This window comes from Falco biarmicus, chromosome 17, assembly GCF_023638135.1.
Source record: "Falco biarmicus isolate bFalBia1 chromosome 17, bFalBia1.pri, whole genome shotgun sequence".
Taxonomy (NCBI): domain Eukaryota; kingdom Metazoa; phylum Chordata; class Aves; order Falconiformes; family Falconidae; genus Falco; species Falco biarmicus.
Window position 1 is genome coordinate 6,703,967 of NC_079304.1, and position 21,660 is coordinate 6,725,626.

A 21,660-nucleotide genomic window follows, 5' to 3' on the forward strand; every position below is an offset into this window, starting at 1 on the left:
CAAAAAAATTCCATCCCCCCCCAATACCCCCAGAGCCCCCCCCCCCAATCTCCTCCCCACCCCCGACCTTGCCGATCTCCTCCTTCTGCTTGCGGATGTTGCCCACGATCTCCAGGATGCGCTGGGTGTAGACGGCACGCGAGATGTCCCCGGGGCAGCGCCCTCCAGCTCTGCCACCTGCATCCGGGGAGCGCTGGTGGTCACGGGGAGGGTGCGTGAAAGCGAGGGCCCCCCCTGCCCCGAGACATCGCCCCCCCCCCCCCCCCAAATCACCCTCCCCACCCATGGGTGCTCACTAGTTGCTTGTACAGCTCTTCCTTGCGCCGGGCCTTCGGCGGCGGCCAAGCGGCTGCGCTCGTGCAGGGCTCGGATCTCCGACAGCCGCCGCGACGACTCCAGCTGGGGTAGGAGGGGTAAAAAAAAAAGGGGGTGTGTGTGTCAGGGACCCCCCAAACCCACCGGGGGTTACCACCGAGACCCCAAAACCCCCGAGAACGGACTCCCAGTACCCCAAAACCCATCGGGAAGGGACCCCAGAGTTCCAAAGCCCTGGGGAAGGGACTACAGAGCCCTCAGGGACCCCAAAACCCACTTTGGGGGGGATCTGGGCACCCCAGAGTCCATTGGGAAGAGGATCCCAGAGCTCCCAGGGACCCCCAGAACCTATTGGGGAGAGACCGGGGGACCCCCAAACTACTGCTAAGGGACCCCAGGGGACTCCCAAACCCACTTGGGGGGGACCTGGGCACCCCAAACCCACTGGGAAGGGACCCCCAGAGGCCCCCAGGGACCTGCAGAAGCTACCAGGGAGAGACCTAGGGACCCCCAAAAAGTGGGGGGGCAGACCCTAGGGTCCCCTCCACTTTACCTGAGCAGAGTCATGCAGGGCTCGGAGATGCCGGTACTCGTCAAGGAGGGGTCCCCGGTGCCGCTCCCACTGCCCCACCAGGCTGACGATGCGGCGGCTGCTCGCCTCCACCACCAGCTGGGGAAGCAGGGTCAGGGCACCCCCCGAAATGTCCCCCCCACCCCAAAATGCTTCCCCCACCCCAAACTTCTCCCCTTCCCTCTGCCACTAAGGCACCTGTATACCCAGAACAGCCCCCCCAAACGCCCTCCCCGTGCCTGCTGTGGTCCCAAACAGACTCACAGCCCCCCCTCCCCGACAGCCACCGAGCCCCCCTCCCTCCAGGGGACACCCCAAAATCCTCACCTGGAGCTTGGCCATGTTGTTCTGGGCGTCTGGAGCAGTTCAATCGCCTGCGCCTTCAGCCTGAGGGCATCCTCCCGGCCCCCCCAGCGCCAGCCGGCCCCTGCTGCACCTCCGCCTCCACCTGCGGGGGGGATGCAGCACTGTCAGGGCACCCCAAAACACCCCACCCCCACCCCCTTAAACCCCCCCCCCCCCCCCCCCCCCGCCCCGCGGCACCCACCTGGGTGAGGCTGAGCTGGGCGTCCCGCATCTCCCTGCGGCAGCCCTCGATTTCAGTCTCTAGCCGGGCCAGGGTCGCCTCCAGGGGCCACCTCCTCGCTGGCCTGGTGTGCCCCTGCACCCTGGGGAGCGAGAAACCCCTTCAAAGTGGCGCCATCAGTAGGCTCCAGAGTGAACACCTACCCGGCAGAGCTGTTGCTGGGGTTCGGCGTGCACCAGCAGCCATCAGTAGGGTTCAGAGTGAACAACACACGCCCCCCTCCCCCCGGCCCATCCGCTTACTTCCTCAGAGCTCTTTGAGGGGTGCAGGGTCTCGGCAGCCACCTGGATCTGCTGCAGCACAATCTGGGGGGTCCTGTGGGATGAGACCCCCGCAGCAGGTCAGCCCCCCCAGCCCCCCCAAAATGCCCCCAGCCCTCCAGCAGCCCCCCCAAAATACCCCTCAGCACTTCAGAAGCTCTGCAGCCCCCGCAAAAACACCCCCAGCCCTCCAGCAGGCCCCCCCAAAATACCTCCCAGCCCCCCAGCAGCCCCCCCAAAATACCCCTCAGCCCTTCAGAAGCTCTGCAGCCCCCCCCAAAACACCCCCCAGCCCGCCCCCCCAAAATACCCTCCAGCCCTTCAGAAGCTCTGCAGCTCCCCCCAAAATACCCCCCAGCCCTCCAGCAGGCCCCCCAAAACATCCCCAGCCCTCCCTGCCCCCCCACCTGCTTGTGGGTCAGGTGCTGGGCACGGGTGAAGCGGGACCCCTTAGGCAGGGCCCCCCCGGCCCCCCCAGCCCCAAAAGCCTCTTGGAGCCAAGCAGGGTCCAGGGGGGGTCCCTGGAGGTGGGGGGGGCAGACCTGGCGCAGGGGCTCCAGGGCCCGGAGCCGAGCACGGAGTCGCTTCCGCCCCAAATATTCCTGGAATGAGAAAAGGGGGGGGGGATCAGACCCACAGAGACCACCCCCCCAAAACAGCCCCATAACACACACCTCCCCCCCTCACCCCCCCAGGACTCAGAGAATGGGGGTCACACCCACAGACCCCCCCCCCCATTAAGAAAAGAGTGGGACCCACAGGACCACCCACACCCCAAGTTCTGGGGACCCCTGGAGACCCCCCACCCAGCAACCCCCCCCCCCCAAGAAGAGGGGTGGGGGGGGTCTCACCTGGGGGGGGCAGGCGGGAGGCCAGGCCAGGCCCCCCCCACTCAGCCTCCCAGTCATGGCGGGTGCTGAGCTGGGCGGCATGGGTCTCCAGCAAGGCTGGGGGGGTCTTGGTAGAAACGGGGGGGCTGCGCTGGCACAGGGGGGGCAGCACCCCCCAAAATACTCCTGCAGCTCTGTGGGGACAAGCAGGGGGTGAGCAGACCCACCCCCCCAAAGCAAGGACCTCCCCCTCAATTGACCCCCCGGGGTCTTACCTGGGGGTCCCCCCACTTTGGGGCTAGAACCAGCGGGGCAGGGTAGCGAAGGGGTGAAGGCGACCAGGTGCCCTAAAACCGATTAATTAATGGGGTAATTCTTCCCGCCAGGGGGTCCCCGACAATTTGGGGGGGGGTCTCCCCCTGCTAAATTCACCTGCAGGGCGCTGCAGCTGGGGTGTGCGGCAAACGGGGGGCACCCAGGGGGTCCCCAGCTGCTCCTGGATGCGGGGCTCCAATGGCTCGTAGTAAGACCCCCGATTTCCCTAGAGAAAAAGGACAGGGAAGGGATGAGCCCCCTCAATAAAAACCACGGGGGGGGGGGGGTCCCCAAAAATACCAGGGACCCTCCCTCAAATCCATACCGGGGGGTTCAGCCCCTCTCTCGCTGTCGTCCCGTGGCAGCTTTTCTACGAGGAAGAGGAGCAGGCGGGCGAGTGTCGTGCTCGGAGCTATAGAGGAAGGTCTGGTACCCCCACATCTCCCCCAAATCCCAGCTCCTGAGGGTGAGAATGGGGAATCGGGGGTCACCCCAAAATTTTGGGGGGTCACTTTTTAAAAATTGGGTGGTTTGTTTTTTTTTTAAGAGCAGGGTAGCAAGGTTTAGTACCCCCACGTCACCCACAAATCCCCAGCTCCTTGGAGAGAGTGATGGGAGTGGGCTGGGGATCCTTAATTTTGGGGGTGACTGGACTTTTTTGGGGTCCCTTGAGGGTTTTTTTGGGGAGTACCTGGCACGCAGCGGCGAGGTCGGAAGCGAGTCGGAAGCGGGCAGAGATGGCCGGGGGGCAGGAGGGGGCTGAGGGGGACCCCCAACGCCGGGCGCACAGCCCGCAGGCAGCGCACGCCGCCTCCACCACCAGCTCCGGGGAGAGGTCCCGCACACTCTGCACCTCGGGGGGCACCGGCCTGGGGGGGTGGGGGTGGGTGGGGGGCACTGGGGTGGAGACCCCCCAAAATCCTGACCGCCCCCCAGGTGTCACACACAGCCCTCCAGGCGCTCCCCCCCCCCCCCCCAAATTCTTAGGGGTGCCCCTCAGACCTTCCCCCCCCGTTTTTTAGGGTGTTCCACAGGACCTTCCCCCCCAAATCGTGGGGGTGCTCCCCCAGTGCCCCCCCCCCAAATCTACCAGGTCCCCCCCAGGTCCCCCCCAAACTCCTTAGGGTTCCCCCTCTAGTGATCCCCCCAAACTTCCCCCCAGGTCATCCGTTCTCCCCCCAGACCCCCCAAAACTCTTCAGTGCGCCCCCATCCCAGAAACCCACAAATCCCCCGCCCCCCCCCAATCCCAGAGACCCCTCCCCCCAAATCCCCAACCACCCCCCCACCCCTCCGCAGCCCCCCCTCCCCACCCCAGACTCCCCCCTCACGTCCCGCCGCTCTCCACTCACGTCCCCGCCTGCCGCAGGGAGTGGATCAGGATTTTGTCCACCTCCTCCATGTTTGGGGGGTGGGTCGGAGGGGCCCCCAAATCCCGGGGCGGGGGTCTGGGGGGGGGGGTCCCCCAGCCGTCCCGCAACCCCCGCCAGCCCCCGCCGCCTGTCACGTGAGGCGGGGCCCGCCGCGAAACCGAGGCTGCCCGGCGCGGGGCACGACGGGAGGTGTAGGCGGCGGCGCGGGGCACGACGGGAGGTGTAGGCGGCGCGAGGCACGGCTGAGGCGGGAAACTGTGAGGGGCGCGAGGCGCGAGCGGCTGCGTGAGGGGATATGGTGCCTCGTGAACGGGGAAACGGAGCCAGTGAGGAGCAGGTGAGGGGGAAAATGGTGCCTGTGAGGGGAAACGGCACCTGTGAGGGGCAGGTGAGGGGGGGAAACTGTGCCTGTGAGGGGAAACGGCACCTGTGAGGGGCAGGTGAGGGGGGGAAACGGTGCCTGTGAGGGGAAATGGCACCTGTGAGGGGCAGGTGAGGGGGAAAATGGTGCCTGCGAGGGGAAACGGCACCTGTGAGGGGCAGGTGAGGGGGGGGGAAACGGTGCCTGTGAGGGGAAATGGGCACCTGTGAGGGGCAGGTGAGGGGGAAAATGGTGCCTGCGAGGGGAAACGGCACCTGTGAGGGGCAGGTGAGGGGGGGGGGAAACGGTGCCTGTGAGGGGAAATGGCACCTGTGAGGGGCAGGTGAGGGGGGAAACGGTGCCTGTGAGGGGAAACTGAATAATGAACTATGTACAATTTATTTAAAGAACAAAGTGCCCCCCGCCTTCGTTTGTCCAAGAGTTGATAAACGTTCAGAGACCCTCATTACTGACTTTGAGGATGCACTGAATTCTTGAATTGGTGACGTAAAGAATGTACTAACTACCGAGGCTTTGGATTTCTGTTATTTTTGAAAAGACACTTGGTCCTAATGATATGAAGAAATTGTATGGAATAGGGACAGTAAATTAAGTGTAAATATATTTACTCAAAGAATGTAGATATAGTAATTAGGTCATGTAACCATATAGTTTTAAAAAGATAATTAATGAAATAACTAACGAAAGAAGGGGCCTGTTTCTCTCTCTCTTAACTTTCTCTAACAAGGGGCCTGTTTATAAGTTATTTAGAGGGAGTGACTGAAAGAAACAAGAATAAGACAGAGATGGTCGACAAGGACATAAATTAGCTCGGACCGATAAGAACACTGCAAGCTTGCAAGACCATCACATTCCAGGCAAAGGGTGAAAAGTACACCATGAGGAAGGCCTACGGCCTTCCTCCCAAAGACCACTGCCCATGTCCTGGAGACCCCTGCCCACAATTCTTGGAAGAATTTGCGCAAGCGCGAAGGACTGATAAGCTAATTAACGTCACGAAGGGGAGAGTAGGTGCGTTTAGGTAGTATGTACAGGCGTTAATTGAATATTCATTGTTTTATTGTATGAATATGAGATAGTTCATCACTTTGGGTGTGCATGACTTTGGGTGGAGCGATCCCCCCATGCACCCACTGCTGCCAAATAAAGATAACCTCCACTCATGCGAATATTGAAAATTGATTCTTTAAATCATGTGAGAGGCAGGTGAGGGGGGGAAATGGCACCTGTGAGGGGAAATGGCATCCGTGAGGGGCAGAAAAGGGGGGGAAATGGCACCTGCGGGGTGTGAGGGGGCAGCTGAGGTGTGAAGTGGTGACAGCGCACCCCTCACACGTGCATATGCCACATCCCTGTCCCCCCAATCCGCCCATGTGAGCCCCCTCCCCATCCCTGTCATGCTTGTGCCCCTGCTCCCCTCACACGCTCTTGTGCCCCGGTGCATGGGCAGCACCGCCCTCCCCATCTCTCACACACCCTCATTGCTAAGCCCTTAATCTCCCAGCAGTGATGAGCCGGGGATCGCAGGACAAGCCGTGGGGAGGGCCCAGGAGCTACCCCAGCACCCACAGACCCTCCTAAACACCCCTGAACCTCCCCAAAATACACCCCACCCTCCCCAAATACCCCCCCCACCCCCTTACATACCCCTTATATATCCTTTAAATGTTCCCAAACCCCAACAGATGCCCCCAAATCCCCTTGAAAGTCCCTCGGACTATCCAAACACGCTCTTCCAGACCCTCAGGTTACCTGAACCCTACCGGATACCCCTAAAATTACCCCCCCTGACCCCCAACAGGTACCCCTGGATTCCAGCAACATCCAGCCCGGACAGCCCTCACCATGTCAGAGTCAGAGGAGAATGGAGAGGGTGAGTCTTGGGGGGGTCTCAGAGAGGATATGGGGATCCTTGGGAAAAAGTGGGGGGGTTCCCAATGAGATGGGGAGGTCCCTGGTCTGTGGGACCGTGGGCATTCAGGGGTGGTCCCTGTGTGGCCAGGGGGTTCCCGTGGTTGGAAGGCTTTGGGGGGGGATCTGGGAAGGTTTGGGGAGTCCTTGTCTCTCCCTTGACTGTCCTCCCCACCCCCAGGACCCCCCAAGGAGGTGCCGTCCTTCACTGAAGCCATGGCACAGCCCCTGGGGTGGCCGATAGCCGAAGGCAATGGGGGTCCAGCAGGCGGAGGGACCCCCCCCAGGTCACCGTCAGCGACGACCCCCCCACCCCAAACACAAGGGTCAGGGTTCCGGGGGGGGTCCATCGCTCCCCTCGTGCCCCTCTTCTGCCTCCGCCTCAACAACCCCATCCGCCGTGCGGCAATCAGCATTGTCGAGTGGAAGTGAGCTGGGTTTTTTTTTTGGGGGAAAAATAATAAGTTTTGGGGCCCCACGGGGGGATGCAGCAGTGGGGGACCAGCTCGGTGCGGGGGGGGGAAGCTGGGGAGCAGCCCCCCTACCTGCTGCCCCCCCCCCCCTTCGCTTTAATCACAGGCCCTTCGACATCCTCATCCTCGCCACCATCTTTGCCAACTGCGTGGGCCCCTGGGTGTCTACATCCCCTTCCCCGAGGACGACTCCAATGCTTCAAACCACAACCTGGTGAGGCCCCCCCTACCCCCCCCAAAAAAAGGGAGGTCAACCCCCCCCCCCTCCACATCCAGTATCCTTAACTGGTCCCAGTCAGGTGCTGGTTTACCTCGTTTAGGGATAATGCTTAATGAAGCCGCTTTGGGTGCCGGAAGGAATCAGGAATGTGGGGGTCTGCCCCTCGGTGGGAATGTGGGGGGGGCTGGGGGGAAGGACAGTGGGGTCCCCAGACACTTTGTGCAGAGGGGGGATGTCTGGGGGGGGGGCAGAGAGCTTCCTGGATGTCTGGGTTCCCTGAGGCACGTGCCACACGTGTTCCCCCTCGCACACGCGTGTGCCGTTGCCTTAAGCAGCTTACCCGGCGCCGGGGTAGGCGCTAATCCCAGCTTAGCTGCCCCAGACACCTGGGTCCCTGGAGAAGGGGATGCTGGGAAGCAGGATGGAGGGATCCCAAATGCCACTGTCCCCTTTTTCCCGAGGAGAAAGGCGACATGGGGAGGGGGAGGTGGGGACACCCAGGGTGGGTGACCTTTGTCCCCTGGGAGAAGGGGGTGCCGAGCCACCCCACAGAGCCCCTGGTGGGGGGGTTATACGACGGGGGCAGCCCCAAATGCTGGGGTCCCCCCCCCACGTGCCCCCTCTCCCTGCTTCCAGGAGCAGGTGGAGTACGTCTTCCTCATCATCTTCACGGGTCGAGACCTTCCTGAAGATCATCGCCTACGGGCTGGTCCCTGCACCCCAGCGCCTACATCCGCAATGGCTGGAACCTCCTTGACTTTGTCATCGTCATTGTGGGGTGAGGAATCGTCCCCGGGGGGGTGGACACAAGTGAAGAGAGGGGGTGCAAAATGCGTATGTGTGTGTGTGTCCCACCCCCAAAAATCTCCCTCAGGCTCTTCAGTGTCATCCTGGAGCAGGCGTCGCACAAACCCGGCGAAGCTCACCACATGAGCGGGAAACCAGGGGGCTTCGATGTCCAAAGCCCTGCGTGCCTTCCGCGTCCTCCGGCCCCTCCGCCTTGTCTCTGGCGTTCCAAGTGAGATTGGTTTGGGGGGGGGAAATCAGGCGTGGCACAGTTTTTTGGGGGCCTCCCCACCTCCTGCCAGCCCACCCCCCACTGTTTTTCCCTCCAGGTCTTCACATCGTCCTCAACTCCATCATGAAAGCCATGGTGCCGCTCCTGCACATCGCCCCTGCTCGTCCTCTTCGTCATCATCATCTATGCCATCATCGGCCTCGAGCTCTTCATCGGCCGCATGCACAAGACCTGTTTCTTCATCGGATCTGGTAATGGCATGGGGGAGGGGGGTGGGTGTCACCACCCCATGCCCCGCTCCCAGGGACCCCCACAGTGTCCGGGTCCCTCAGTGAAGGGCATTTGTGGACCCCTACCCACCCAGTGACACCCCAGCGAAGGGCACATGGGCCCCCTCAGCACCCCGAGATGCCCCTTAGAGCCCTTGACCTTCCCCGCACAACCCAAGCCCTCCCCTCACTCTATATGAGACACACCCCCAGCCCCCCGCGCCCTGATTTTGCCCCCACACAGAGGGGTGCTCCCAGCTCTCCTTGCTCCGTCTCTCTGTGCACTCATACCCCCCACTCCCCCCCCACTCCCCCGTAATGCCCCAGGGGGACCCCCAACCCTATTTTAGGGGTGCTAACCCCCCCCCCACATTTCCCCCTCCCCCAGATTTAGAATCGGAGGACGACCCCCTCCCCCTTGCGCTTTTTCGGGGCATGGCCGCGCCTGCCTGCAGAACAACACCGAGTGTCGGGGCCGCTGGGAGGGTCCCCAATGGCGGCATCACCAACTTCGACAACTTCTTCTTTGCCATGCTCACCGTCTTCCAGTGCATCACCATGGAGGGCTGGACCGACGTCCTCTACTGGGTGAGCCCCCCAGGATTCTCACCACCCCCCCCCCCCCAAAATCCTTAACACCTCCCTCAGCCCCCCAGAATCCTCCCTGAACCTTCTCGCTGCCAGGACGGACCCCCCAAACCTCTGCCAGTGCCCAAGCGTCACCTGCATCACCCCACACACCTCTGAGGGGTGGGTCTGGGGTCCCCTGTCACCCCAAATCACCCCTCTTACTCCCAAATCCCATCACTGTCACCCCAAATCCCACCCTACTACCACATTCCCCCCCCCCCTTACAGATGCAGGACGCGATGGGGCACGAGCTACCCTGGATTTACTTTGTCAGCCTCGTCATCTTCGGCTCCCTTCTTCGTCCTCAACTTGGTGCTGGGGGTGCTGAGCGGGTGAGGGCGTTGTTAGTGTGTAATTAGCGTGCTGTTAGCGTGTGCGTGGGGGGCGGGTCACCTCTGTGCCTTCCCTCTTCAAGGGAGTTCTCCAAGGAGCGTGAGAAGGCCAAGGCCCGCGGAGACTTCCAGAAGCTGAGGGAGAAGCAGCAGATGGAGGAAGATCTCCGGGGCTACATGGACTGGGATCACCCAGGCTGAGGGACCTGGAGGGTGACGAGGAGGAAGGGGAACATGAGAAGCACCGTAAGTGGGTTCTAGGGGGTGGGGTGTGTCACAGCGGGGGGGCCCCCTCCAATCCTCAGCACCCCAAAACCTCCGTGTGCCCCCCTGCAACCACAGGCCTGACCGCCGAGGACCTGATGGGGAAGCGGAAACCCCGGCTGAAGTGGTTGCGGCACGCCAGTCACTCCACCGACACCCACGGTAACAACCCCCCACCGGCTCCCCCACGGCGTTTGCGTGCCAGCGACACCCCCACCCCCCGATATCGGGGTTCCCTTTGACAGCCCTTGCCCTGCCCCTGTGTCCCCAGCCAGCCTTCCCCGGCAGCGAGACAACGTCAGTCAACACTGAGACGGCGGGTGAGGAGGATGCGCAGCCGACTGCCTGTGACCGCTGCTTGTGAGTGCCAAAACAGGCCCTGGGGTCTGGGACTCCCCCGTCGCCCCCCCACGACCCTCCTTCCCCCCCCAAATATCATTCATCGCCGCGGTGCCCCCCTGGATCCCAAAACTGAGCCCCACTGCGCCTCAACGCCACCTGGGAACCCCCTCCCTGTAGCTGCAGGAAGCTCCTAAGTGCCCCCCAGGACCCCCAAAACTGACCCCAGCACCCCTAATGACCCCCTGCCAGGTACCCCCACTTCCCCCCTCCCGCGATGACCACAGCTTCCTCTCAGGATCCCCCCTAAATTTTGGGGTGACTCTGTGCTTTTTCCTCCCCAGGGGCAAAATTACAAAGACGAAATTTTGGTGAGTGAAGGAAAAATTTAGTGGGGGTGGTGGAAAAAAAGGGGGGTCACACAGTGGGGCCCCCCTACAACACCTCCCCCATGACAGGGTGTCTCCATAACCCCAAAATACCACCGCCTGTCTTTCCCCATTCCCCCTGTACCCCCAAACGCACCCCCCCCCTCAGGCGCCGCCTGCGCCGCCTGAACCGCCTGTGGCGCCGGCGGTGCCGCGGGGCGGTGAAATCTGTCTCCTTCTACTGGACCGTCTTGCTCCTGGTGTTCCTCAACACCCTCACCATCGCCTCCGAGCACCACGGGCAGCCCCAGTGGCTCACCGAAACGCAAGGTACAACCGCCCCCCAGCACCCCCCAGCACCCCCAGATTATTTTTTTTTGGTGGGGGGAGGGTGTCCTCAAAAACCTCTTCTTATCCTTGCCAAAAAAAAAAAAGCTTATGCCAACAAGGCGCTGCTGTCGTTGTTCGCCGCTGAGATGGTGCTAAAGCTGTACGCCCTGGGCCCCGCCTCTTACTTCGCCAGCTTCTTCAACCGCTTCGACTGCTTCGTGGTGTGTGGCGGGGTGCTGGAGACGGCGCTGGTGGAACGAGGGGCCATGGAGCCCCTGGGCATCTCCGTCCTGCGCTGCGTCCGCCTCCTCCGCGTCTTTAAAGTCACCCGGTGAGGGGACGGTGCCAGGGCGCGGGGATGTGCGGCACCAGCCCACTCTGGCCATTCTACCAGTCGCGGTCCCAGTCCTTCCAGTAACCCCAGCGTCCTGTAGGCACTGGGCATCACTGAGCAACTTGGTGGGCTCCTTGTTGAACTCCATGAAGTCCATCGCTTCCCTCCTGCTCCTGCTCTTCCCTTCATCATCATCTTCGCCCTGCTGGGCATGCAGCTCTTCGGGGGTCGCTTCAGCTTCGATGAGACCCAGACCAAGCGCAGCACCTTCGACACCTTCCCTCAGGCTCTGCTCACCGTCTTCCAGGTACCCCGAAACCCCGGGGGAGGGGGGGACCCTGAGACCTGTAGGAGACCCCAAAACCCCATGGGGGACCTCAGAATCCACGGGGTCCCTGGAACCTGGGGGGGGGGGCAAATTGAATGGGGCACCCCAAAACCCATGGGGTGTCCCAAAATACGCTCCCTCACCCTCACTCTGAGGTGATGCCATGCCCTGACAGAGGACTGGGAGGTGGCAGCATACTGGGAGCACTGGGGGGGTGTACTGGTGACGTGAGAGGGGGGACGCTGAGGTTTTGAGGTGACCCCCGGTGTGTGGGGACCCCCAGATCCTGACTGGAGAGGACTGGAAATGCGGTGATGTACGACGGGATCATGGCGTACGGTGGCCCCGTCTTCCCCGGAATGCTCGTCTGCGTCTACTTCGTCATCCTCTTCATCTGCGGGAACTGTACGTGGGCATACTGGGGATACTGGGAGTGGGTAACTGGGGGGATACTGGGAGTGGGTAACTGGGGGGAGGATACTGGGAGCGTGTAATGGGGGGAGGGGTACTGGGAGCGTGTAATGGGGGGAGGATATGGGGAGCGGGTAACTGGGGGGGAAGATACTGGGAGCGGGTAACTGGCGGGATGATACTGGGAGTGGGTAATGGGGGGAGGATACTGGGAGGGACTGGGAACAAAGCACGGGGTAACTGGGGAGCTGGTATGGGAGCCACCACAGTTGGGAATGAGACACTGAGAGCAGCGGGGGGACGGACTGAGAGCAGGCACAAACCCGGCAAGAGGGGCACTGGGGGGGGGCTAACTGGGAGCACTGGTTAACCCTTTGCTCCTCGCAGACATCCTCCTCAACGTCTTCTTGGCCATCGCGGTGGACAACTTGGCCCGACCGGCGACAACATCAACTCGGGGGGGCGATAAAAAGTGAGTGGGGCCGCAGCGGGGGGCACCCAGACGCCTGGGCCCTGCGGCTGAGCCCCCGTGTTGTCCCCCCCCCCGCCAGGGACAAGCCTGGGGAGGCGGAGAGCGGCGCAGGGAGCCAGGACGTGAGTGTGAAGGTGAGTGTGAGCAGGGCCCCCCCCCTGCAGCGCGTGCACAGCCCTTACGCACTCAGCGCCCCCCCTCCCCCCCTTTTCCCCTCCCAGATTGAGGGGGAGCAGCAGCAGGAGGAGGAAGAGGAGGAGGAAGAGGGCAGCGAGGAAGGTGAGCGTCACTGCCAGGCTGCCAGGGCCCACGGGTGGCGGTGGGGGGGTGACAGCGCCCGCCGCAACGGTCCCTTGCAGGTGACGAGGAGGCTGCGGGGGGAGCGGGACAGTCTGGGGGGGGCCCGGCTGGAGACCCTGGAGGAACCCCCCAAACCCAAGGTGGTGCCGATCCCCGAGGGCAGCGCCTTCTTCCTGCTGAGCAGCACCAATCCGTAAGAGGGGGCACTGGGAGCACTGGGAATACTGGGGCTGGGGACACGGAACACTGGGAGGCTGGGAGGGGGGAGAAACTGGAGGTACTGGATGCACTGGGGCTGGAAGGCTGGGGCACTGAGAGCACTGGGGCACAAGGGACATGGTGGGACTGGGAGTACAGGGGGAGCTGGGACTGGGAGTACAGGGAGCACTGGGACTGGGAGAATGGACTGGGAGCACTGGGACTGGGAGTACTGGAGCTGGGGACATGAAACACGGGGAGGCTGGGACGGGGAGAAACTGGGAGGACTGGGAGAACTGGGGCATGGAGCACAAGGGACATGGTGGGACTGGGAGTATGGGGAGCACTGGGACTGGTACTGGGGACACAACAGATACAGTGGGTTTGGGACTGGAAATACAAGCTGGGGGAGCTGGGAGCACTGGGATACTGGCTCTGGTGTCACTGTGTGACCTATGATGGGGACTGGGGATGCCTGAGGGGAAACTGGGACTAACTGGGTTGGGGCGGGGGGGCTGGGAGCACTGGGGAAGGGCCACCCAGTAAACTGGGAACAGGGGGGGAAAGCACTGGGAGTAACTAACTGGGAGCACTGGTGCTAATGCGTGCTCGGCACAGGCTGCGGGTGCGGTGCCACGCCCTCATCCACCACCACATCTTCACCAACCTCATCCTCGTCTTCATCATCCTGAGCAGCGTCTCGCTGGCTGCCGAGGACCCCGTCCGCGCCCACTCGCCCCGCAACCACGTGGGCTACTGGGGGGAACTGGGAGAATGGGGAGGGGCTCACTCACCCCATCGCGGGCTGGGGAGCTGCTTGCCCGGTGGGGCGCTGGGAGGAGTTGGGGGGGGCCTGGGGGGGGGGGCGGGGGGGCCTGGTGGGGGAGGGGGCCCTGCGGGGTGTCGGGGTTACCCCGTTTCCCACGCTCCCCCCCCAGATCTTGGGCTACTTTGACTACGCTTTCACCTCCATCTTCACCGTGGAGATCCTGCTTAAGGTACGCGGGGGTCCCCCAGGGGTTTGGGGGGGTCCCCCAGGGGTTTGGGGGGGTTCCCCGGTTTTGGGGGGTCCCTGCTGAGGGGCTGACGGTCTCCCCCAGATGACGGCCTTTGGCGCCTTCCTGCACAAAGGCTCCTTCTGCCGCAACTGGTTCAACCTCCTCGACCTGCTGGTGGTCAGCGTCTCCCTCATCTCCTTCGGCATCCAGTGAGCCGGGCAGGGGCACTGGGAGGCACTGGGGGTGCTGGGAAGCACTGGGAGTGCCGCTGGAGGCACTGGGAAAGCTGCTGGGGGCACTGGGAGCACTGGTGTCCCCTGCCACCCGCGGCAGCTCCAGCGCCATTTCGGTGGTGAAGATCCTGCGGGTCCTGCGCGTCCTGCGGCCCCTGCGAGCCATCAACCGCGCCAAGGGCCTCAAGGTGCCACACTGGGAGCACTGGGAGGGGGCAGGGGGCACCCGGAAGTACCTGTGGTGTCCTGCAGGCTGTACTGGTGGGACTGGGAGCACTGGGGTCCCCTACCTGTAGTGTGGGTGTCACTGGGGTGCTGACGGGGAGCACGGGTGTCCCTCTTGTCCCCGATACAAGGGTGGTCCAGGTGTCCCAGTGTCCCCAGCATCCCTGTTGTCCCTGTGTCCCCTGTGTGTCCCGGCGTCCCTGACGTCCGTCTGTCCCCGTCCCCAGCATGTGGTACAGTGCGTCTTCGTGGCCATCCGCACCATCGGCAACATCATGATCGTCACCACGCTGCTGCAGTTCATGTTCGCCTGCATCGGGGTGCAGCTCTTCAAGGTGAGGGGGGACAGGGCCTGGGGGGTCCCCAAACCCCCCCCTCAGGGGCCGGGGTCGCCCCAGACACCCCCAGGGGCCAGAGTCCCCCTGACCCCCAGTTTCCTCAGGGTAAGTTCTACAGCTGCACCGACGAGGCCAAGCATACGCCAGGAGAGTGCAAGTGAGTCCTGGCCCCCCAGTGGCTCCCCCACACCCCCAACCTGTCCTGGTGGTCCTCAAGAGCGAGTGTGAGTGTGGGTGGGCGGTGAGCGCAGGGTGGGACTGGGGAGTGAGGGTGGGCTGTAGGTGCAGCGTGAGCCGAGTATGACTGGAGGTTGCGAGTGGAGAAAAAGTGCAAGTGTGGGCACTGGGTGAGTGTAGGCTCAACTATGAGTGCAGGCTGAGTGTAGAGTGAGTGTAGGCTGTGAGGGTGTACCCTGAGACTGAGAGTGCAGTGTGAGTGTGAGTGTGGGCCGAGTGCGAGTTTAGCTTACATGTAGGTGGTGTGCAGTTGTAGGGTGTGATTTGAGTGCATGTTGTGAGTGTACTGTGTGTGAGCGGGGCTGTACCTCTGTCCCTACCCGTGCGGAGTCCCTGTCCCCCCCAGACGCGGTGTCCCAGCTGTCATCGTCGTCCCCCCCCCCTCACGTGCAGGGGCACCTTCCTGGTGTACAAGGACGGGGACGTCTCCCACCCCTCGGTGCGCGAGCGCCTGTGGCACAACAGCGACTTCAACTTTGACAACGTGCTGGCGGGGATGATGGCGCTCTTCACCGTCTCCACCTTCGAGGGCTGGCCCGCGTGAGTCCCGGGCAGTGAGGGGATGCGATGCCCCCTGCAGTGGGGGGTCCCTCAACCCCACCACATCGTCCCTGTCCCATCCCCCCAGGTTGCTGTACAAGGCCATCGATGCCAATGCCGAGGACCAGGGTCCCATCTACAACTACCGGGTGGAGATCTCCATCTTCTTCATCGTCTACATCATCGTCATCGCCTTCTTCATGATGAACATCTTTGTCGGCTTCGTCATCATCACCTTCCGGGCGCAGGGGGAGAGCGAGTACCGCAACTGCGAGCTGGACAAGAACCAGGTGCCTGGGGATGCTGCAGTGTCACCCTGTCACCCAACCCCCAGCTGCCGGTGGTGCGCCCCATGGCAGCCAGCGGTGTCACCCTCGCCCGCAGCGGCAGTGCGTGGAGTACGCCCTGAAGGCGCAGCCGCTGCGACGCTACATCCCCAAGAACCGCACCCAGTACCGTGTCTGGGCCATGGTCAACTCCACCGCCTTCGAGTACATCATGTTCGTCCTCATCCTTCTCAACACTATCGCCCTGGCCGTCCAGGTTGGGGGTGGGACGAGGGACCGTGGTGGTGAGGACGGGGCTAGGGGACATTTGGGGTCCCCGAGGGGTTGGGGTGGGGGGAGTGGGTGGTTACAGGCCCCCCCCATCTGCCCCTGCAAAGCACTATGAGCAATCCAAGCCTTTCAACTACGTGATGGACCTGCTCAATATGGTGTTCACGGGGCTCTTCACTGTCGAGATGGTGCTGAAGATCATCGCCTTCAAACCACGGGTAGGCGCGCGTTGGGAGGGGGGGGAGGGGGTCACACAAGGAGGGGGCGGGTCCTCACCCCCACCCCGTACGCAGCACTACTTCTGCGATGCCTGGAACACCTTTGATGCCCTCATTGTGGTGGGCAGCGTGGTGGACATTGCTGTCACGGAGGTCAACGTGAGTCATGCACGCCCTGCCCGCCCCCCCCCCCCTTTTTTTCCCCGGGGGTCCCCAGGACCTGGGAGGTTTTGGGGTCCCCCCGGCTGCTCCATGTCTGTGGTCCTCATGTCCATCTGTCTGTCCCATCTCCATCATCATGCTGTGTGCGACAGAATGGGGGTCACGTTGGCGAGGTATGGGGGGGTCTGGGGGGGTTGGGGTGGGGGGTGCACAGGAGTTTTGGGGCCCCCCTCAGCATCGCCCTGTGCCCCCCCCACCCCTGGCAGAGCTCAGAGGACAGCTCCCGCATCTCCATCACCTTCTTCCGCCTCTTCCGGGTGATGCGTTTGGTGAAGCTGCTCTCCAAGGGCGAGGGCATCCGCACCCTGCTCTGGACTTTCGTCAAGTCCTTCCAGGTGGGACACGGTGGGGACACGGGGGGGCGGGGGGTGTGACATCCTCTCATGCCCCTGCTCTGCCCCACACAGGCCCTGCCCTACGTCGCCCTCCTTATCGCCATGATCTTCTTCATCTATGCTGTCATTGGCATGCAGGTGAGGGGGCGCAGGGCGAAGTGGGGGTGGTCCCACACACCGACAGCCTCACCGTGTCCCCCCACCCTCCCCCCCATCCCCACCCCCACCCCAGACCTTCGGGAAGGTGGCGCTGCAGGACGGGACCCAGATCAACCGCAACAACAACTTCCAGACCTTCCCACAGGCCGTGCTGCTGCTCTTCAGGTGGGGCTTGGGGGGGTCCCTATGGTGGGGGGGAGGGGGGCGGGGCTCTGGGATTCCTATAGGACCCGGGTGGGGTCCGCACGTGCTCCCTGTGGCATTTGGGAGCCGCCATTCATTAGGGGCCCTTGGGTCGCTGTGCGGTACCTACAGAATCGCTATAGGCTCCCTATAGTGTCCCTGGCCTCCCTGCAGCATCTCTGTAGGGTTCCTATAGGCCTCTCCTGTGGGCCATGTCCTGCAGCGTCACTCTATAGGGTGTCTATAGGCCTAGCAGGCGAGCACATGTGGGTCAGGGGGTGCGTGGGGGCCCTATAGAGTCCAGAGGGGCCTATAGGGTGCGGAGAGGCCCTGTAGGGCGCTGTGGGGTGCAGGTGCGCCACGGGGGAGGCCTGGCAGGAGATCATGCTGGCCAGCCTGCCGGGCAAGCGCTGCGACCCCGAGTCGGACACGGAGCCGGGGGAGGAGTTCACCTGCGGCAGCAACTTCGCCATCGCCTACTTCATCAGCTTCTTCATGCTCTGCGCCTTCCTGGTGAGCCCCACGGCACCGCTGCCCCACAGCGCTGCCGCAGCAACCCACCCTCCCCTCCAACGCTGCCGCTCCCCCTGCCCCAGATCATCAACCTCTTTGTGGCCGTCATCATGGACAACTTCGACTACCTGACGCGCGACTGGTCCATCCTGGGCCCCCACCACCTGGACGAGTTCAAGCGCGTCTGGTCTGAGTACGACCCTGCCGCCAGGTCTGTCACCTGCCACCCCCTCCCCCAGCCAGAGGCACCCAGGCGTGCACCCCCTCTCCCCCCCCAGTGACACCCTCCAACACCCTCCTGCGCCACAGGGGCCGCATCAAGCACCTCGACGTGGTGACGCTGCTGCGCCGGATCCAGCCCCCGCTGGGCTTTGGGAAGCTCTGCCCCCACCGCGTCGCCTGCAAGGTCAGCTGGGGTCTGGGGGTGGGGGGGAGGCACCCCCGATGCCTCGATTCACGCACACATCCCCTCCCCCCCCCCATTCCCGTCATGCCAGCGCCTGGTGGCCATGAACATGCCCCTGAACTCAGACGGCACCGTGACCTTCAACGCCACCCTCTTCGCCCTGGTCCGCACCTCACTCAAGATCAAGACAGAAGGTTGGGAGCTGGGATGGGGGGACGACACGCAGACCCTTTGGGACCCCTACAGGGTAGCGGGGTGTGGCAGTCAGGGTGGGGCAGCCCCGCCTTCCCTGCCTCCACCCCTACCTGCCCCCCTCAGGGAACCTGGATGTGGCCAACAAGGAGCTGCGCGCTGTGATCAAGAAGATCTGGAAGAGGACGAAGCCCAAGCTGCTGGATGAGGTCATCCCCCCACCTGAGGGTGAGTGTGTCCCCCCCGAGGCGCCCCCTCCTCCCACGGCGCACCCCTGACCCCGCTGTGTGCCCCCCCACCCCGCAGAGGAGGAGGTCACCGTGGGCAAGTTCTACGCCACATTCCTGATCCAGGACTATTTCCGCAAGTTCCGGCGGCGGAAGGAGCGGGGGATGCTGGGCCCCAGCGCTGGCCCCAGCAACGAGTGTGCACTGCAGGTGGGCCCCCGCCCCGGGGGGTGGGGTGGGGGGAGGGGGGGTCCCTGCTGTGACATCCTCCATCCCGCTGCAGGCCGGGCTGCAGACGCTGCAGGCACTGGGACCCGAGATGCGGCGGGCGCTGAGCTGTGACCTGGAGGGGGATGTAGGACCCACCAGCACCCAGGAGGAGCAGGAGCAGCTGACTTATGCTGTAAGCCCCACCCCTGATATCGGGCCACGCCCACAGGCCACACCCATCACAAGCCCAACCCCTTTTTTGCAGGCCCCTGAGACACTGTATGGCTCCGCCCCCAGCCCCCCCAGCCTGGGGGAGCCCCCCCAGGCCCCCAGCCTGGCCCCCACCAACGGGGAGGACCCCGCGCCCCTTCCCCACACCACCCCCCATCACCCAGGTGGCAGGTACGGCTGGGGTGGGGCTGGGGGCACCCAGACACCGGGGATCCCCGCAGAGTTGTGGCGGGGTGCTGTGGCAGGGTGCTATGGCAGGGGTCCTCATGTGCTTGCGCGCAGGCGGCGCGAGGAGGAGGGGGGCGAGGACGAGGCAGCACCTGCTGAGAGTGGTGAGGAGCCAGCGGGGGATGGCAGCCATGAGGAGGACCTGGAGGGCTCAGCCCCCCGCCGCCGGTGGGTGGGGGACAGGTACGACCACACCCCCCATCCCCTCCGACACCAGGGGGTCACCCCACAACTGGGGGGAAGGACATGGTGGGCACCCATCGGGTGTCCTTATGCCATCTGTCCCCCCTCCAGGTCACCAGGGACCCTGCCCGCTCCCCAGCCCCCGCGCTGGGCTGGACAGGTGCCACGGGGAGGGTCGCTGCCCGCTACCCGCCCGGCACTTCGCCCTCCACAACGGGACCCTCGAGGGGCAGCAGCTCAAGCGGCGCCGCCTGCTGCCCCCAACGCCCGCCGGCCGCAAGCCCTCCTTCACCATCCAGTGCCTGCGGCGCCAGGGCAGCTGCGACGACGAGCCCATCCCAGGCACCTACAACCCCTCGGGCCCCCCCGGCCCGGCCCGGCCACAGGTACCACGCACCGTGGGGCGGGGGTATGGTCGAGCATGTCGCAAACCCCTCTCACAACCTCCTGTCCCCACCAGGGTTACGGCAGCTCCGAGACGTGGCGCCTGGGGGGCTCCTCGCAGGCCTGGGCCACGGCGCCCACCCGCGGGCACGTCCTCTACGCACCCCTCATCCTGGTGGAGGGCAGCCCGCCACCAGGGCAGGGGGCTGTGGGGTGCCACCGCTCTCCCGCTGGTTCGTGGGGGACCGTGGTCCCCCTGGCCCCCTCCGCCTGCGGCCCTGCGGCCCACGGGAAGCGCTGGCCCGTGGCTCAGCTGACAGCCTGGTGGAAGCCGTGAGTGCGCTGGGTGGGGTGGGGGTGTTGGGGATTGGGGCAGTGGGGGGGGGGTCCCACCCGGTACCAGCGCCTTCCCCTGCCCGCCCCCCAGGTGCTCATCTCCGAGGGGCTGGGGCTGTTTGCCCGCGACCCCAAGTTCGTGGCTGTGGCCAAGCGGGAGATCGCAGACGCCTGTGACATGACGATGGATGAGATGGAGAGTGCGGCCGCCGACCTGCTGACCCGCCGCCGGCCCGCCCCACCACCCGCCAGCGCCGCCATCTACAGCGACGAGGAGCCGCTGCGGCCGCCGGCCGAGGAGGAGCTGGCGGATGAGATGGCCTGTGTCGGCGGGTTCTAGGCGGGCTCCCACCGCACACAAAAAATAGTGCTTTTCCTCAAAAGATATTTTTCCCGTAACACAAAAGCAGAGTTTTCCTCAGAAAAAGTTTCTCCTCTCAAAGGAAAGGGGGGCAGCCTCAGAAAAATGGCAGTTTTCCTCAGAACCAACCCCTCAAACTGGGCATCACCTCAAAAAAAAAAGTTTACCTCAGAAAAAGGGAGGGTCTTCTGGGGAAAAGGGGTATTTACCCTCAGAAAACGAAAGGGTTTTCCTCAAAAACACACTTTTTTTTGCTAAAAAAACAGGTTTCCTCAGACAACAGGATTTTTCCTCAGCAACAACCCCTCAAAATGAGGGTTACCTCAAAAAAAGTTTACCTCAGAAAAAGAGAGGGTCTTTTCCTTGGGAAAAGGGGAAGGTTACCGCAGAAAACAAAGGCGTTTTCCTCAAAAAAATAAAGTTTGCTAAAAAAAAAAAGGGGGGGTGAGTTTTTCAGAAAAAAAGGATTTTGCCTCAACCAACCAACCCAAAACAGGAGGTTATCACAAAAAAAATTTGACCTCAGTAAAAGGGAGGGTCTTTACTACAGAAAACGGGCTTTCAAAAAAAGAATTTTTTTTCTAAAAAAGGGGATTCCTCAGAAAACAGGATTTTTCCTCAGAAACAACCCCTCAAAATGGGGGTTACCTAAAAAGCAAAATTTACCTCAGAAAAAGGGAGGGTCTTTTCTTCAGGAAAAGTACTTACTACAGAAAACAAAGGGGTTTTCCTAGAAAAAATGTCTTTTGCTAAAAAAAAAAGGGGGGGGGTCCTCAGAAAAAAAAGAGGATTTTCCCTCAACTAACCAACCCAAAACAAGGTTACCTCAGAAACAACCCTACATCTTTTCCTTGCGAAAAGGGATAATTACCTCAGAAAAGGAGTGGGTTTCCTCCAAAAATGTTTGTTCTCAAAAAGAGGGGGTTACCTAAAGGAAAGGGAGGTTTTTTACCTCAGGAAAAGGGATATCCATTTACCTCAAAAGAGGAAGGCTTTAGCTTAAGTTTTTTTTAATGTTTTCCCGAGGAAAAAAAAAAAAAAAAAAAAAAAAAAAAGGTTTTCCTTAAAGTAGGAGGAGTTCACCTCTTTATCCTAAGAACAGAAAACGGTGGTGGTGGTGGTATTACCTCAAAGAAACAGGTTTTCCCTCAGGAAAACAGGTGTTTACCTAAGAAAAGGTGGGGGGTTCCTCAAAAAAAAAAAAAAAATTCCTCAAAAGAAAGAGGGTTTTTCCTCAGGAAATACTTATCTCGGGGTGGGTGTCCTCAGCAAAGGAGACTTCTTCCTCAGAAAAGGGGTACCTACCTCACAGAAGG

At 62.5% G+C, this 21,660-nt stretch overlaps 2 protein-coding genes across 2 annotated transcripts; one reads left to right on the forward strand and one right to left on the reverse strand.

The window, feature by feature from the left end:
- Positions 1-43: 43 nt before the first annotated feature.
- Positions 44-4,516, reverse strand: CCDC22 (coiled-coil domain containing 22; the record flags this gene model as incomplete). The annotated part of the gene is given in 22 exon segments (XM_056362761.1): positions 44-157; positions 160-177; positions 297-329; positions 331-399; positions 869-985; positions 1,214-1,248; positions 1,251-1,296; positions 1,299-1,334; positions 1,434-1,531; positions 1,684-1,787; positions 2,132-2,336; positions 2,587-2,756; positions 2,838-2,860; positions 2,933-3,067; positions 3,069-3,103; positions 3,203-3,269; positions 3,271-3,312; positions 3,314-3,337; positions 3,569-3,616; positions 3,618-3,685; positions 3,688-3,746; positions 4,229-4,516. Coding segments are annotated over 22 exon segments (1,596 nt in total), but the record flags the coding sequence as incomplete, so codon positions are not given.
- Positions 4,517-6,142: 1,626 nt separating this feature from the next.
- On the forward strand, positions 6,143-21,330 carry CACNA1F (calcium voltage-gated channel subunit alpha1 F). The gene is given in 61 exon segments (XM_056362762.1): positions 6,143-6,504; positions 6,724-6,970; positions 7,122-7,170; positions 7,173-7,229; positions 7,872-7,907; positions 7,909-7,947; positions 7,949-8,013; positions 8,110-8,194; positions 8,196-8,253; positions 8,351-8,409; positions 8,411-8,504; positions 8,911-8,930; positions 8,933-9,010; positions 9,012-9,110; positions 9,380-9,445; positions 9,447-9,484; positions 9,568-9,668; positions 9,671-9,730; positions 9,827-9,910; positions 10,020-10,028; positions 10,030-10,108; positions 10,432-10,458; positions 10,625-10,785; positions 10,891-11,116; positions 11,220-11,299; positions 11,302-11,426; positions 11,731-11,751; positions 11,753-11,852; positions 12,246-12,330; positions 12,410-12,464; positions 12,552-12,609; positions 12,690-12,770; positions 12,772-12,823; positions 13,447-13,576; positions 13,767-13,826; positions 13,929-14,035; positions 14,160-14,247; positions 14,512-14,619; positions 14,727-14,779; positions 15,253-15,399; positions 15,488-15,689; positions 15,784-15,942; positions 16,064-16,174; positions 16,250-16,333; positions 16,489-16,509; positions 16,603-16,731; positions 16,804-16,869; positions 16,964-17,055; positions 17,427-17,586; positions 17,670-17,797; positions 17,896-17,992; positions 18,084-18,186; positions 18,311-18,412; positions 18,491-18,621; positions 18,695-18,814; positions 18,887-19,034; positions 19,135-19,263; positions 19,375-19,649; positions 19,724-19,942; positions 19,945-19,980; positions 20,075-21,330. Coding segments are annotated over 61 exon segments (5,976 nt in total). The 5' UTR covers positions 6,143-6,476; the 3' UTR covers positions 20,324-21,330.
- Positions 21,331-21,660: the final 330 nt, after the last annotated feature.